The sequence below is a fragment of the Ziziphus jujuba genome, chromosome 7 (assembly GCF_031755915.1).
Source record: "Ziziphus jujuba cultivar Dongzao chromosome 7, ASM3175591v1".
Lineage (NCBI taxonomy): Eukaryota > Viridiplantae > Streptophyta > Magnoliopsida > Rosales > Rhamnaceae > Ziziphus > Ziziphus jujuba.
The window spans coordinates 1081775-1095055 of record NC_083385.1 but is presented as its reverse complement, the minus strand read 5'-3'; the positions used below and the strand labels follow the sequence as shown (position 1 = coordinate 1095055).

The following is a 13281-nucleotide window of genomic DNA, read 5'->3' as shown; positions in this document are numbered from 1 at the left end:
CATGTCAACATGCCACCCAGGGTAGCAACACAAGATTGGAAGCCCATATACGAATGTCACCCGATGGCACGGTGTCGCCCCGTCCGTGCCTATTTAGCTTCCAACCCTCGTGAGCGAGGCAGAACCCGAGCCCCCGCTCACTGGCACATTTGCCACAACCTTGTAACAAAGGCCTACGTGTGTTCTTGGCATAGCCGATAGAAAACGGCATAGCGAATGCTACACTTAGCCTCTGACACAGGAGTGACGCGCAATACCAGCTCGTAGCGCCTACCGGTACTGTTCTCGGGACTCCCTGTCCCTCAGAGACATAAGCCCACCTTCGTGGCACTTTATGTCCGCCCCATGGCTTACCGTCGCCCATGGGAGGCTCGCTTAGCCCAAGCTCGAAGCCGGAGCCGGGGGCCGTGGAGAGCCAACACGGACCACCCCCCTAAAGAGCTTATTGAGCCATTTCCTTTCTGGCACCCATAGATATCACTTTGTGCGAGGAATCATAATGGGGTTTTCTCTAGCAAACCTTCACATCTTGGCTTGCCATTCGATATGCACCATCCTAGTGACATTCTTAAGAACTTCCCATGGCCCGGGATCGAAGATCCCGACCTTCAAATATTTACAAAAATGCCACTAGGCCATTCCAAAGGTGCGGACCGTCACATCCTCTCCCACTTCATTATGTCGATGCCCTCATCGACGTGCCCGCTGGCTATCCTCAAGACTCCTGCACTCCGCGCAACACCTTTCATCCACATAAGCTCTTCAGGCTCAAACTCAAGATCCTGCATACTTCGTCCCTCTACCTCTGTAGAATCACCTCCGTGACGACCTTCGCGCGCCCACTCTTGGACTTGGCCAAGGACCTACTGCATGCATTCACCCAAACTCAAGCTTTCCTCAAAACGTGCACCTCCTTGTGCATAAATTAGTGCTTCGCCCCGCACTTTCAGCTCGATATGCAGATGGTGTCCCCCCTCGGACAAATTCTGCCTCTTGTGTATCTCGCTGGCACCCTAGCCAGACTCATGTCCCCCTTGGACAAATGCTTTCTTCACTTGTTGGCATCACTCTTAGCCAACTTCATGTCCCTTCTTGGACGAATAGCTTCCCGAGCTCCAAAGTAAGGCATCCTCTTGCCTTCAAGGTCCTCTCGTGGACCGAACTCTACCAAATAATCCGATGGTGACACTGACCCTCTCATCGAGCACACCGTCTCCTCTCAGGTGGTGCCCCTACGTCAACTATCCCAACGGTACCCAAACTCGAGAGTTCTTCATGTGGTAGTTCTCCTCTCTCTTGAACTCCACTTCATGCTTTTTCGGCACTCTGTTGCCGTGACGAGCTAAGTTTCCCTTCTTAGCTCTTGTTCCCGCGCTCAAATTTCCATCTCCACGATGGTGATGTGCTAGCAATTCTCAAGCTAGCTTTGCCTTCTCCAAAGGCAAATTTATGCACAACATCCCTCGAGTGTGCATTTATTCTTGTGGCTTCCAACGCCAACCCTTGCGCAAGTGGCATCCTCTTCCCGACGAGTTACCACATCTTGAATGGAGGTCCTCTCTTCTGCGACCCCCTTATTTCGGCTGTTGACACCTAGTGTCGTCTTGAACTAAGTCCTTTCCTTAGCTCTTTGCCTCAATCTTGCTCACTTTTGTATCTCGGCTCCTCCTCTGAGCCAGTTTTGCCCTCTGGCAAATTTACAGTGCTCCACGCATCCAAGGTTCCTTCTTGAACCCAAATCTTGCCTCCGGCAGTATACCACACTCAAATTTAACCCTCTTGGTCATATAAGGACATTTCGTTGGTCTCCACTGAGACTTTCCTTCATAGTCCTTTCCCTTTCCATGATTACATACGTCTTTTGGCATTTCACTTTTGTGAGGTTCTGGGTTTCTCTGGATTCATCGTTGTCTGGCCCCTATCCTTCCACAAATGGCCTTTTAAACTCCACAAGGCTACTTGATCATGGGCCTACTTTTGGCTCCATCCAACTCTGGCCAAAAGATTAAAGGATAAGGTGTTGTCCCTCATGAACTTGTTCAACCAGACTTCTGCTTCAATGCACGCTGCCTATCTCAGATTTAGTCTTCCAAAACCGCCACTTCTTTATGCCCAAGGTGTAGGGTGTCAATGCAATGAACACTCCCCCACTTATACCTTCGACGCCTGCCTTCAGTGCTCGTCTGAATTCCACCCAAGCAAACGTTTACTCTCTCACCGAACCGGCTCACTTGTGGTTTCCTTATGGACTCGCACCAGAGTCTCGTGCCCTCATGGCACTGACCACTGTGCCCTCAAGGTTGTTGCTTCTATTGAAGTCCTTTGCCTCCACAACCAACATTTTGTGCCCATGTGCACCAATATTTCTGAGGCTACCCAAGCTCTGTGGTCCAGTTGTGCTTCCTCTGAAGCTTGTGCCTCCACGGCATTCCAACATTCGGCCTTCATGCCCTGTTATCATCGTCTCTTGCTCTCTGCCTTTTCTTTGGCAGTCCTTTGGCCCTCTCGGCCTTATCTGCTATGTTGCTCGCATTTGGTGCCTCTGTGGCAACCATAATTTTGGCCCCGTCGGCCTGATCTATTGATTTCAAGCCCCTTTCACAGTAGCATCGGGGTTCTACGGATCCAAGCATCACCAACCAATACCATCCGTTCCTCGGTTCGCCTATTGCAGGACAAACCGGGCTCTGATACCAACTGTCACGGTCCTACATTTTATGCAGCGGAAATAGACCGTGCGGCGCCAAGACTCTCTAGTCATGGCCAGCCTTTTCACTATCCGAGTTCATATATCGACCCATCTGATACCAATTGTATGCTCATGAGGTTCCCATAGTCATCATGGCTCATGTCGCTCAGCAAGCTAGCCCGATGGCCTCACGCCCACTCGGTAGCTTGTTATCAATCTTGTGCCACGATCTAGCCAGCAACCCATCTCTCCACTCGGGCCTTGGTCCATGCACATCTCGAATAGCATTCGACCCTAGGGCATGCACACCAGCATCATGTCAACATGCCACCCAGGGTAGCAACACAAGATTGGAAGCCCATATACGAATGTCACCCGATGGCACGGTGTCGCCCCGTCCGTGCCTATTTAGCTTCCAACCCTCGTGAGCGAGGCAGAACCCGAGCCCCCGCTCACTGGCACATTTGCCACAACCTTGTAACAAAGGCCTACGTGTGTTCTTGGCATAGCCGATAGAAAACGGCATAGCGAATGCTACACTTAGCCTCTGACACAGGAGTGACGCGCAATACCAGCTCGTAGCGCCTACCGGTACTGTTCTCGGGACTCCCTGTCCCTCGGAGACATAAGCCCACCTTCGTGGCACTTTATGTCCGCCCCATGGCTTGCCGTCGCCCATGGGAGGCTCGCTTAGCCCAAGCTCGAAGCCGGAGCCGGGGGCCGTGGAGAGCCAACACGGACCACCCCCCTAAAGAGCTTATTGAGCCATTTCCTTTCTGGCACCCATAGATATCACTTTGTGCGAGGAATCATAATGGGGTTTTCTCTAGCAAACCTTCACATCTTGGCTTGCCATTCGATATGCACCATCCTAGTGACATTCTTAAGAACTTCCCATGGCCCGGGATCGAAGATCCCGACCTTCAAATATTTACAAAAATGCCACTAGACCATTCCAAAGGTGCAGACCGTCACACTTAGCATGTGAAGCATAAAAGTCATAATACTCTATAGCTATAACTTACAACTTAGACCTGAAATCTCTGTGCATGCACGTGAATGCTTAGCATGTGAAGCATAAAAGTCATATACAAGTTCCAACCAAATACAACAAAGTGAATTTTTCCACCGCCAATGTGAATTACTGTTATATGAAGCAGAGCTACCGGGCATTTTATGCCACAACAGCCTGCAAGGGCATACATGCTCTATATGTATGTTATCAAACATAACAAAATCACAAGCAAGAATGTCAGTTCCACTTCCACTTGATAATATTACATCACCACATAATTTTCCATCAGACGACATAAATATAAGTACAATAAAAATAAAATAAAATAAAATTCCAATAATGTACACTAATTATCATATAATGCCAGGCAGAGGAAGCTTAATGGTCCCTGATAAGTGCGTAGCAATCCAGTTTGATACTGAATTTTGAATTTCAGACGAAACTGTTGGAGATATGGTAACAGGAGTAACTGATACCTGTCATTACCAATAAAGAAAGGGAAAAAAGAAAACATCAAAAGTCAGAAATCGAAGGCAATTACATTCGAAGCGGTCATAAAACAATAACATTCCAACTCACAAATCCATCTTCAACAGCTCGGATATCAAGATTCTCATCCACATTTTCCCTCTCCTTTTCCAGTAACTGCACGTAAAGCGGTTCTACTTTAGAGACATGAACTATTACTCACTTTTGCTTGTTTCATTAACACATAGAAACTGCATCAAAGCTTTCAACAGGGTTTTTATCATGGCATTTTTGAGCCATTTCACTTGTTTATACCTCTAAACGGAAATATTTCTTAAATTTTAGTTGGGAGCTGAGCTTTCCAGCAATACCGACGGATTCAATCTCCACATTCTTCCGTTGCGAATTCAAGCGGCGTGCTGCACCCTTGAAAATTCAAGGAGGGGCACCAAATTTTAGAATAAGCAGAGTTAAGCACCAATACAAATAAAGTTGGAGGAAAAAAAGAACGAAATTTCCTACTCAAGTTCTACTCACGGCTGCAGAAGCATCTCGGCTGAGTTGTGCTAGTTTAATACCAAGGCTTTGCTGATTTGACATGTAATGGCTGGCAGGAGAATTTTTAGTTGCTGTGACAGCTTGCCAGCTTAAAGAAGACCTCCACTGACTCTGCTTGGTTATTTTGAAGCCCTGTTGAAGCCAAGCTTGTTAATATAATTTACAAGCCTCCCCCACAACGGTAAAGCAAAATGTTCAAAATTTATTTTATCCTGAAGACTGATGAAATAGCCAAGACTTGGATGCCTATACGTTATGCTTTCTATAGGATAAGAAAAGAAGAGGGGTCAGTTGTGTTGGAACAAGATTGTTCCATTTTGTGTTGTTAGAGCAAACCTTATTTGTCAAGGGAAAGCTAGGAATCTCAATATTCAGCAGACAGCTTTTAGGGAAAACACCCTTCTGAAGATCTTCAACAGCTGCATATATTAATGGTAAACAAACGTTTACTGCGTCTTTTATGTTACTTTCGCAGCATACATCCTTCTTCCTAGCAGAAAGCAAAAACGCATACCATTAGCTCCTTGAGACGCAAAAACAATAAGAGAAACCATTAACAACCTAAAATAATAGATGAAATTACCAATTCAACGAAATGCACAGCGATGGTACACCACAAATCAATGCTTCCCTAGCTCCAGCAAAGGCACCTGAGTAGAGCCTGTTATTATTAATCCGAGAGTCGTTAATAAGAAATTGTTTTCCTATATTAAATGATAAACACTGTAGGAAATTAATTATTCTGACCATCCAACATTATATCAAAATCCTAGATAAGATAAGGAATCTTAGCACCAATTATATTTCAACACTTGACAATACAAATAACTTGTATGATTAACATAATTACTCTTTGTTTTTCCTCTTTAAGTGGAGAATAACACAGTTTCAGGCAAAAGGAACAACAATAAAAGGGATATCTCTCAAAAGCTACCTGTTTATAACAAGCATGAAACTGAAAGAGTAGTAACACAATTTTGGAATCTCTCTTTATCTCAAAACTGGGGTTATCAGGCTGAAAGATATAATTCAAAGAAATTCGAATTCAAAAAAGAAAAAATAAAGGAAAAGTAGTATTCACAGTAAGAAGTAAAACTAATCTCAAACCCCAAAAAACAAAGATATGTGGTGAGGTGGCCTCTATATTTAAATGAGGATGAATGAGTTCATAGAAGTGATCTAATTTATAATTTAGTCTCAGCATTACTCACATGTTTTGTCCTGAACTTGATCCCCTGTTTATTCCACTGATTACCTGAGTTTTTCATAAGATATTTTATGAAAACATTGAAACTGAAACTTTAGAAACGCCAAAAGAGTGATGATAAAGGTTGTTCCAAAAAAAAAAAAAAAAAAAAAAAAATGCATACCAAAGCAGGCCTTGACCAAGAGAACAATGCACCCGACAATGCTAGAGAGACGCAATCCACTGGGGTCCCTGAAACATATATGAAAGATCACAAACGTAAGAATATGATTAATTTTCAGGATCCATTGTAACAATCACACATCATGAAATTCCAATCTAATTACAATCAAGACACAGAAGCATTACCAGAAACTTCGTAAGCAATTGCGCCGCTCACTTCATTAGAACACACCGAGATTGTTTCACGAACCGTCACAGAATGACCGCAGACTGATCTATCCCTGCTCCACCAAACATTTTCACTATTTTATCCACATGATTTTCTTTTTATCCCAATATTTGGTTACTTTCTTAGAAAGTCAAGTCCATACAAATCAAAGGAAATTGTGCTTTTTCCACTTCACCTACTCAACCGAAGCAATCAAGCATCTTAATTTTTTACATCGAGAACCGAACAAGAAAGGTAAAGAAGTTAAAAACAAGGTAAGCAAGCAGATAGCTAGAAAATTAAAACTAACAGTTGAGGAGCGCAAACGCAGACGTCAAGACTAGCATCGAGAACCAGAGCTTCGACTAGAAATGTAAGACCAGGAGATTCTATCCCTTCTGCATTGGTGACCAACACCACCGGCTTTGTACTCAGGCTGTCCTTATTTCCCTCTGACCAAGAAGACAACGAAGTAGAACAAGAAGAAGAAGAAGAAGAGATTTTGGTCGAATCAGCGAGATGATGATGATGATGATGATGATGATGGAGGGATGAGGATCGCTGCTCTACGTCGTCGTTTCTGGACGACAAAACCTGTTGGAGGTTGGAAATCAAGCCGGGAGGCAAGAAATTGTTGTTCAAGGAGGTTGTCATAGCAATTGATCGAGAAAGAGAGATCTGATTGGAGACGCTGGTTGAATTGAAACGGGAAGGAAAACAAGGTACAAAAATTCTAGTTTTGCTTCTCAAAGAGGTTGCTTATATTATTTACTCTTTCACAGTGACGACTACTGACGAGCGGTCAGTCTCTCCAACTTGATCCGGTCGTTTTCAGACATGGCAAAGTGGGCCAGTCAACCGGGCACCACCAAACCAATACAAGCGCGACATGTACTTCAATGTTTTTCTCTGTTTTCTTTTAACCAGAATTTCCAAATTCATTCAGATCGTGCGGCCACGTTTTATATACAAATATATTGTATTGTATTGTATTATAAAAAATCTCGGTTGATTAACGACAAGATTTTTGACTTTGACACAGACAAAATTATCTGTCATGAGACGTGGTGATGAGTATAAAACTGTGAAACGACACGGTTTAAACTGTTTTGATGATTGTCCAAACAGGATTGAAATTGAATTAAAACAAGAAAATGAAAAAAAAATATATATATATATATACATGTAAACAACTTTGGCAGTTTATGCATTTGGGTTGAATGATTATGTTGGGAAATTTACTAGTGGGGCTCAAATCGTGTAAAATGATTACAAGTTCACATGAGCTCTGAGCTCTTCTACACCCCATAATAAAAAAGAGAACTGCATGTTACTCATGATTTTTCTTTTCCTTTTCTAAATAATGATAATTTTTTCTTTTATTTATTTATTTGAAACACATACAAATTGAAAAGAGAGAGATTTTATTGCATTGTAAAATATGATATCAAGCCAAGGAGGATCTGCCCTGTCCGGCCACCAACCATTACTTTTTGGTCATATAATTTAAATTTTCTGAGCATTTTACATCATGTATATAAAATTGATTGCTTCCCTCAGATGACTTTTTCACTGGTGGGTCCAAGATTTATAAGCTCTTTTCACCTGTATCCCTGTAAAGTGAAGAGGTGCGAAGAGATTGAGTAACAACCGTTACTGTGAAGATTAGGTGTGTTAGGTAAGATTAACAGAAGCATTAACAACGACCCATTATTATAATAATACAAAAAAAATAGAAAGAATTCGTGAAATTATGTGTTTGAATCGAGCATACTTAAACAGTGTTTACTTGGAACATCTCCATGTGGTGTTTGAATTCTCCAAGACAAAGCATCATATTAAGGGCTAATTTGAGTTGAAGTCAATAAAGTGACAATGAAATTCAAAATGGATTCTTTCCGTTTTACTTTTAGATTTTGTCAGGGAAAAAAAAGAAAGAAAGAAAGAGAGAAAATTTACAACTCGAACGTCATTATATTTGACCAGGAAGAATACAAATTTGGAAAATGAAAAAAAGGGGATGCCCAAACTTCAAAATATCAGGTTATCTATGTCAGTGAGGAAAGCTGACCATTCTTTCCATGGGAGCAAGCACAGCTGGGGTTGAGAGATATTCAACCAACCAGCTCAGCCCCACCCATGCAAAAATGAGGCCCCTTGGAGACCCTCGTATCATATAGTGCCTAGTACATAACACTTTTGTCCCACTATCAAACAGACTAACAAAAGCAATTTAATGCCCCCTTTCCCAATTTGAAAGCTAAAATGGCTCCATACTTTCTGTCACTACATGCACTCGAACTCCGTGTATTCCGATAAACATATATAATTCATTCAATTCACATGGGCTACAGGGACTCAAAGGCTGGATGAAATTATAATTCAATTGACTATCATAGACTGTAGTACAAATTATATCTGGTTTTGGCTCCTACCTTGGAGACAACAATAACATGGACATATCTTTTCCAGTGCCCCTCAACAGATCCAAGGTTCCTTGGATTTCAAGGCACCCTCAAAAGTTAATGCACTTATTCTGCATGCCTGAAGCTTTTTCAGAAATTGATAGTGTTCTGTGCTGTAGCTGATGACTGAGTGTAATTGACAAAGGTAGGTCAGGGTCGATTTACAGCTCTATTCAGAAGCAAGACGATTCCAATCACGTACAGATACTATAATAAATACATACATATATATGTATATATATATAGTTTTTATACGGTATGAATGCACTCAACCAATTTTTTATTGGATAAAAACGTCCGCTTTACTATCTACTGTACACATCAAAACTGTCGCTTTTATCAAAAAAACGTCTGACTTTGGATGTGGTCTGAACCATAGAATTCTCCCATATATAATATATATATATATAGAAAACTGCTTTACAAGATAAAGTAAAAACAAAAGAATTACAGTTACTCATCTTCGAGGAAAGCCCATCAAAATCATTTCAGGCCAAATCCGGCATATCCTAATTTAAAATATTAAACGATAAAAAAATCTACTGCTGTGTTTTACAACCAAACCTAGACAAAAACTCCAAAATTTTGGTGGCTTTTCCCGTATCATTCTGTGAACTTCCACTATTTCCATTATTAGACCTTGTTTCATTAAGAGTCTCAGCATTGACAGCAGGAGCATCAACAGACTGATTCGGTTTGACTCCAGATTCACACTTGGCTGCAAATGCAAGTGTTGACAAGAGTGCCTTCTGAGCTGAAAGTGGTGTGTCTTTATAAATCCTAGATGCTAAATTGCCTGAAAACTGAACTGAAGAAACAGGACAAGATGGTGATCTTTCAGCTAATGAGATTGTACTTGAACTCTGAGGTTTATCCAAAGCAGTTTGCTCATCTTTAACACAGCTATCAGTACCATTATCCCGACCATATGGCAAACTAGACTTTTCTTTACAACCAGAATCGTTCACTGAAGCTTTTCCAATGGAAAGAAAGTTAATTCCCTTGGGTGCCACCGAATGTTGGCTTCCATTTGGCATCAGACAAGAGTTTGATGTTGAGCAATCATGATCGTGCAAATTCGAATTGTCAGACACTGATCGTTTGACACCATCACCACACAACGGCAAGCTGGCTAATTTCTTGCTGTTAGAATTACCAGACGGAACTTTACCAAATGATAGAAAGTTTATTCCTTTTGGTGGTACTGCCGGTGGAGTTTTGTGTAATATCTCACTTGAATTTTGAATTGATGCATTCTGGTGGATATGATTTCCAGCCTTTGCACCAGCACTATTATTTCCAAATAAGCTTCCTTGCCTAAGTTTGCTGGAATCAACCAATAGTGAATTCTGAACAGAGAGGAAACTAGTTCCTTTAGGTGCCGCTTCAGATTGTTTAGAAACAGCATCTTTCGTATTCTGCTTATTATAAACACGAGAATGAATCTCTTTGGAGTGGCACAATGCATTGTAGTTCTTCTGGGAGGCACCATTACTAATCAGTTTCTCCTTAGATCTTGAATTGTCCAACAAGGATGTGGACTTCAATTCAGGTTTCATAACATTTGAAGCATTAGCTGTGTCTTCCTTGTGTGGTATCTGAAAAGGAAGTGGAAAATATTAGTCACAATTCAAACTTTCAGGAAAAACTCAAATGAATTATAACCCTAAAAGACAGGAATCTACCTTGTGTGAAAACATACAATCATCACCTCTGTTGCAGGAACCCATGGATGCAAAGTTACTACAGGGATACTTAGAGAGTTGATGATCAAATGGACAGTCATCCCCCTTCATGCATGAGTGACGAGCAAAATGACAGCAGGGCTGCACAACAAGATGCATAGAGAAGAAATTGTGTTAAACCCTCAAAGAGCCTACAAATATAATGGACCAGAAAGTACCAACAGGTAACATGTTTAAGTGACCAGATATAAATAAATGACAATTAGCAGTAATGACAATAAATCAACAAGCTTCCTTATCAGATACAACTACTAAGCCTAAAGTACTTTGCAAAGAGAAAATTATGGAATCAATTAATCATGAATAGATCAGCTAGTGGCATCATCGGAGAGAATTAAATGAGAAAGTCCAATGACTATACCTTGGATTTTGTCAAAGGTATGGTATCATGTGAAAATTTGCACTTGTCACCCTGTGAAACAAAGAAGGAATTATGGTAACCATTAGGGGATAAGGTACCTAAGGGAAAAATCAAGAAAAATCAACAGAAACCAGATCAAATTTCTGAATAAGTTTTGCAATATGCATATGAATACCCATAGGTTGTTGAATAAGCATAAAGCAAAACTAGAATTAGTCAAAACTAACACAATTAACCAATGCGAATATAATAAGGTAATTTACAACCTCTTGACATCTCCCCTTGAGAAAATGGCGGCAGAATGTTGGTGTTTTTGGTTTTGACATTGGAACCAGTTTCAACCTTTTAACACCAAGTTGTCTGTTCTTGTCTGCTCTCTTCTTTCGATCCCTTTTCTGCAGAAACATAAATTAGTCATACACTTACAAAAACGGACACAAACATGGATATATACACAAACATATGCATATATGTATACAGAGTTTGGTAGGCACATGTAAAAGAAGAGATATAAGTGTACTTTTTTCTTTGCTTTCTTTTCCTTTGAAGGAGGCCCCCGCTTTTTCTTATTTTGGAGTTCAGCATCCTTCTGCATATTAACCATTTTATTACTATTACTTTCCCTGGGTTCTACTCCCTTACTGGTGTTATTGACTGTGTCCAAAAGAAAGCAAGCTGATGGAAAATCTTTTTCATTTGCTGCAATAGAATGCAGTTCTTTATAATCAACAAGGCCTCTAGATGTGTGCTGTTCATATACCTTCTTATCCTCCAACACCTCTGCATTTTGCAACACCATATCCATCGAGTTGGCATCCACCCCACAGTCAACAGAAATTTCTCCCTCTTCGATATCTTCATCTTCAGTCATATAATTGGCAGAATCTGCAGCATCACTTTTACAATCGGATGTCTTTGGTTCCTCATCCTTAGTCAGCATTTCATGCTCTATTATCATGGCATTAGCTTCTGGTGAAAAGCTCTGGGGGTCGTGATTATTACTACATTTTGAAGCTTCAGCAAATATGTTCTTATCTAATGACATGTCGATGGTTTCAGAGGCCTCATGATTATGGTGTTCTCCTTCCTCAATCTCCCCAACTTCGGCATTCAGACTTGGATATTTATCTGAACCACCTTCAGAAACAGTGTTCTCCATTTCCCTATCATTCTGTTGGGTAATAGGAAGTGTGTTGTCCAACAACTTAGTCTTCACCTCATAACTGGCCCTTGGATTTGAACTTTCAGCAGCCAAAGTGCTACCTAAATGTGAATCAAAGCTGCCACAAATATTTTGACTAGCATTTTCAGACTTTGTGATAACATTTCGTTGGAAATCAATATGTTCTTCTTGATTATTCAACATTTTAACTTCATCGATGTCACTTTCATTTTGATCCAGAAGGGCGGTTGATGGCTTCAAAGAGTTTTCGTGGACAAGGTCATCATTTCCTTTAGCAATATGCTCTAACTCATGTATCAGAATTTGTTCACGACTGAATCCCAGATCTTCTAAACCAATCCCAAAAGTGCTCTCTTTGACCGTTGCGTTGATTCGATTTAACACATCCTCATTTTCTTCTTTATTCATCATATGCTCTATATGATCTATAGCCGTTTGTGTGCTGCCAGTCATTCCATATTGGGAAACAGTGTCATCAAACCTCAAATCAAGCTCTGTGGCTCCATGAGATGCCTGAATCCCAAGCTCCATATTGTCAGTAACAACTAATTCAACATGCTCCGATTCTTCCTTTACATCTCTTTTCCCTGATTCATTGCTGCCACTGTCTTCAAACAAAAGAAACCAACTCAGCCAATCTATTTCAGCCTCCAAAACACGAAATTGCAGTTGAGGAATTTTTCAAAGAACTTAAATTTGCTTTTTCATAATGAAACCAATCAAGTATTCGTTTTTCAAAAAATTAAATAAATAAAAAGTAATCGTTTTTCCAAAATAATACCAGTGTTTTTCACTAAGCGAAAATTCGATTTCTCAGGAACCAATCAAAGCTAAAGATTGCGTTGCGTTTCGCTAATTCAACTATACGTTTTCAGCGATTTTTACCTGTAATTAGCTCGTGACGTAAATTTGGAGCTGCAAGAGATTGCTGGGACAACTCGTCGTAGCAATGGGATAGGATTCGAACTAAAGTACGGTAAGTAGCGCTGTTGAGTTGTCTTCTACGGGGAGGAGGGAAAGAGAAGCACTGCTTCGATGGTTTGGGCGTTTCAATTTGCCTTTCCTCCATCGTCACCACACAAAATTTGGCACCCTAGTCTGTTTCTTCTTCTCCCAAAACCCTAGAATCCAAGAGTTTCATTGCTATTGCTTTAACCGCCTTGGTTTGAAAACGTTGAGTTTCGTGTAAAGCCGGCGTTTCAAATTACCGACGTTAGAAA

General features: G+C 41.0%; 2 protein-coding genes across 5 annotated transcripts; both read right to left on the bottom strand.

The window, feature by feature from the left end:
* Positions 1-3931: 3931 nt before the first annotated feature.
* On the bottom strand, positions 3932-7149 carry LOC107424065 (uncharacterized). The gene is made up of 10 exons (XM_016033754.4): positions 6618-7149; positions 6286-6380; positions 6101-6168; positions 5942-5985; positions 5314-5391; positions 5067-5220; positions 4710-4862; positions 4488-4598; positions 4284-4349; positions 3932-4180 (listed from the first exon to the last, which is right to left on the bottom strand). Exons 1-10 carry the CDS (start codon positions 6959-6961, stop codon positions 4058-4060), a joined length of 1236 nt encoding a protein of 411 aa, XP_015889240.3. The 5' UTR covers positions 6962-7149; the 3' UTR covers positions 3932-4057.
* Positions 7150-9141: 1992 nt separating this feature from the next.
* LOC107424062 (zinc finger CCCH domain-containing protein 65) lies at positions 9142-13246 on the bottom strand. Of its 4 annotated transcripts, XM_060819071.1 has the most exons (7): positions 12947-13246; positions 11639-12669; positions 11399-11467; positions 11145-11273; positions 10879-10929; positions 10458-10598; positions 9142-10370 (listed from the first exon to the last, which is right to left on the bottom strand). In XM_060819071.1, the coding sequence occupies exons 1-7, from the start codon at positions 13128-13130 to the stop codon at positions 9312-9314; spliced, it is 2664 nt and encodes an 887-aa protein (XP_060675054.1). In that variant the 5' UTR covers positions 13131-13246; the 3' UTR covers positions 9142-9311. The 4 variants fall into 4 exon arrangements, with proteins under 4 accessions (XP_060675054.1, XP_048334921.1, XP_048334920.1 ...); XM_048478964.2 differs by lacking the exon at positions 11399-11467; XM_048478963.2 differs by having other exon boundaries at positions 11399-12669; positions 12947-13244.
* Positions 13247-13281: the final 35 nt, after the last annotated feature.